Raw genomic sequence first — 2371 nt, forward strand, 5'->3', positions numbered from 1 at the left:
CACGCTTCAAGATATAATGATTGTTTTCCTTATCTATCGCAATGAGTGGATGATTTTGATAAATGTGAATATTTTCGCGTGATCATGTAGTGATAATGGTACGGCTTTTATTAATTTATATGTCAGAAATGCAATTATCGGGAACTTAATAATAATAAATACATTTGAGTCATCATAAAACGCATACATTGATATATATTTTCTTATAATACGCCAATTCTCTAATTTTATTGAGAAGGGAAAATGTAACCCTTTTGTGACGCGGCTTCTCTTAAGTCAGTTATAATGATTTCAAGAGGTAATACGTCAGCGGGTACTATTTCATTCTCCGAAAATTCTAAGTAGTCTATCGTTTTTTGTACATCTGCGCTTAAGTCTGTCATGATTGCTATTAAGATTTGTAAGTGTTCGTCTAAGTCTTCACGTTATGTGTATCTGTCTAACGGCAATTCCATTCTGCGAGTTACGTTAGTGAGTAAATTCTCGTTATAGTCAAGAGTCCATTCTAAATTATTTATGTGTCCTATTGTTGCGTTTAATAATTTTAATTGGTTTTTTGTCAAATGTTGTAAGATTTGTTGGTTATTTTGCAGTAGTTCTAACTGTTCGTTGATACATTTCGCATCGTTAGCGTCCATCGTCCCGAACAGTGTTTTGCTGATGGTACCGATAGCGTCTATTAGTTCGTGTCTGTTATTGACGGATTTATATATCGTCTTGAGATGATTTAAAGAAATTGTTAATTGTGCGTTGTCCTTTTCCTCTGTATGCATGAGATTAACGTGTGGGTCGTCCGTAACTGGATTCCTGCTCAATGCATCGGCATTCTTATTACTTTTGCCGGTTTTGTGTACGATTTTATAATCGTCCTCCTCTAATTTTAATCGCCATCTAATTAATCTAGAACTTGGATCCGTGACGTTAAATAGCCATATTAGTGGTCTGTGGTCTGTCACGATCGTAAATTTGGTTCTGTATAAATAGGGTCTAAAATATTTCACGGCCCATACTATAGCCAATAACTCCTTTTCGGTAGTATTGTAATTTTGTTCAGCTTTGCATAAAATTCTGCTGGCGTATGCAATCGGTCGGTCTTGACCTACGGGATAATACGACTCTTATTGCGTAGTCAGATGCATCTGTCGTTAATAAAAATTCACGTGTGAAATCCGGGTAATTTAACACCGGAGCAGTCATTAATTTTTCTTTTAACGATTGAAACGCATTCTGTTGTTCTATCGTCCATTTAAATTTTACCCCCTTTTTCGTTAAACTTGTCAAGGGTTTAGCCATTTTGGAAAATTCTTCAATAAATTTTCTGTAATACCCGGCCAATCCCAAAAAGGATTGTACATCTTTTATTCTTTTTGGCACAGGGAAATTTTTCACTGCGCGTAATTTTTCCGGATCAGGTCGTATCCCGTCTTCGGTAATGATGTGGTCAAGGTACGTCACTTCTTTTCGCAGGAACTCACATTTGTTCGGCTACAACTTCAGGTTGTGTTTTCTCAATCGTTTTAGTACTTCGATTAGTCGTTTGTTGTGCTCCTTTAAATTTGGTCCATAAATTACGATGTCATCCAAGTACACCAGACATTTCAGTCCTTGTAATCCCGTTAGTATGGAGTTCATGAGTCTTTGAAATGTCGCGGGCGCGTTTTTAAGCCCGAACAGCATTCTATTAAACTCAAAATGACCGTAAGGTGTGAAGAAAGCTGTTTTATTTTTTCGTTCTTCGTGCATGGAAATTTGGTGATACCCTGACACGAGATCTAGCGTCGAAAAGTATTTTGCGCTGCCTAACTGGTTTAGAATGTCTGTAATGTTTGGTAAAGGAAACGAATCGCCTATTGACAGGTCATTAAGCTTCCGAAAGTCCACCACTATACGTAGCTTTGGTTTACCTGATGCGTCATTTTTCTTTGGAACGACCAATAGTGGTGCGTTCCACTGGCTGGTAGTAGGTCGTATAATTCCATTGTCCAGCATTTCTTCAATTTGTCGATTTACCTCCTCTTTGTGTTTTTCGGATAATCGGTACGGTCTTACGTTCACCGGCGCACTATTCGTACGCGTGTTGATCTCGTGTGCTACCGTTGTAGTACATGACAGGACACCGTTTTCCAGATGAAAAATATCGCAGAATTCATCGCTAGTTTGCCATAACGCCTTTTTCTTCTCCTCGTTTAGATGTTCTGTTCGTAGTTGGTTACGCAAGTGTTCTCTCCGTATGTATATTGGATCAGCACTCTCATTGACGCACGGATCTCTTACAAGGGAACGGTCGGAACTGTCCCTCACCGATTTTAATGCGCTTTGGATATGTTGTAAAGCATCAAAAAATATTCGACCCATATTTTTTTATAGCGGC

The 2371-nt window shown here is 38.3% G+C and overlaps 1 protein-coding gene across 1 annotated transcript in view; it reads right to left on the reverse strand.

Annotated features, from left to right (window-relative positions):
- Positions 1–425: 425 nt before the first annotated feature.
- Positions 426–2371, reverse strand: part of LOC108765808 (uncharacterized) — a 5626-nt gene continuing 3680 nt past the window's right edge. Inside the window, 3 exon segments of the mRNA XM_018514654.1 lie at positions 426–1104; positions 1106–1485; positions 1573–2195. Of these exon segments, the coding sequence (XP_018370156.1) occupies positions 426–1104; positions 1106–1485; positions 1573–2195 (1682 nt within the window).

Source organism: Trachymyrmex cornetzi, unplaced genomic scaffold, assembly GCF_001594075.2.
Source record: "Trachymyrmex cornetzi isolate Tcor2-1 unplaced genomic scaffold, Tcor1.1 scaffold545, whole genome shotgun sequence".
Classification (NCBI taxonomy): Eukaryota; Metazoa; Arthropoda; class Insecta; order Hymenoptera; family Formicidae; genus Trachymyrmex; species Trachymyrmex cornetzi.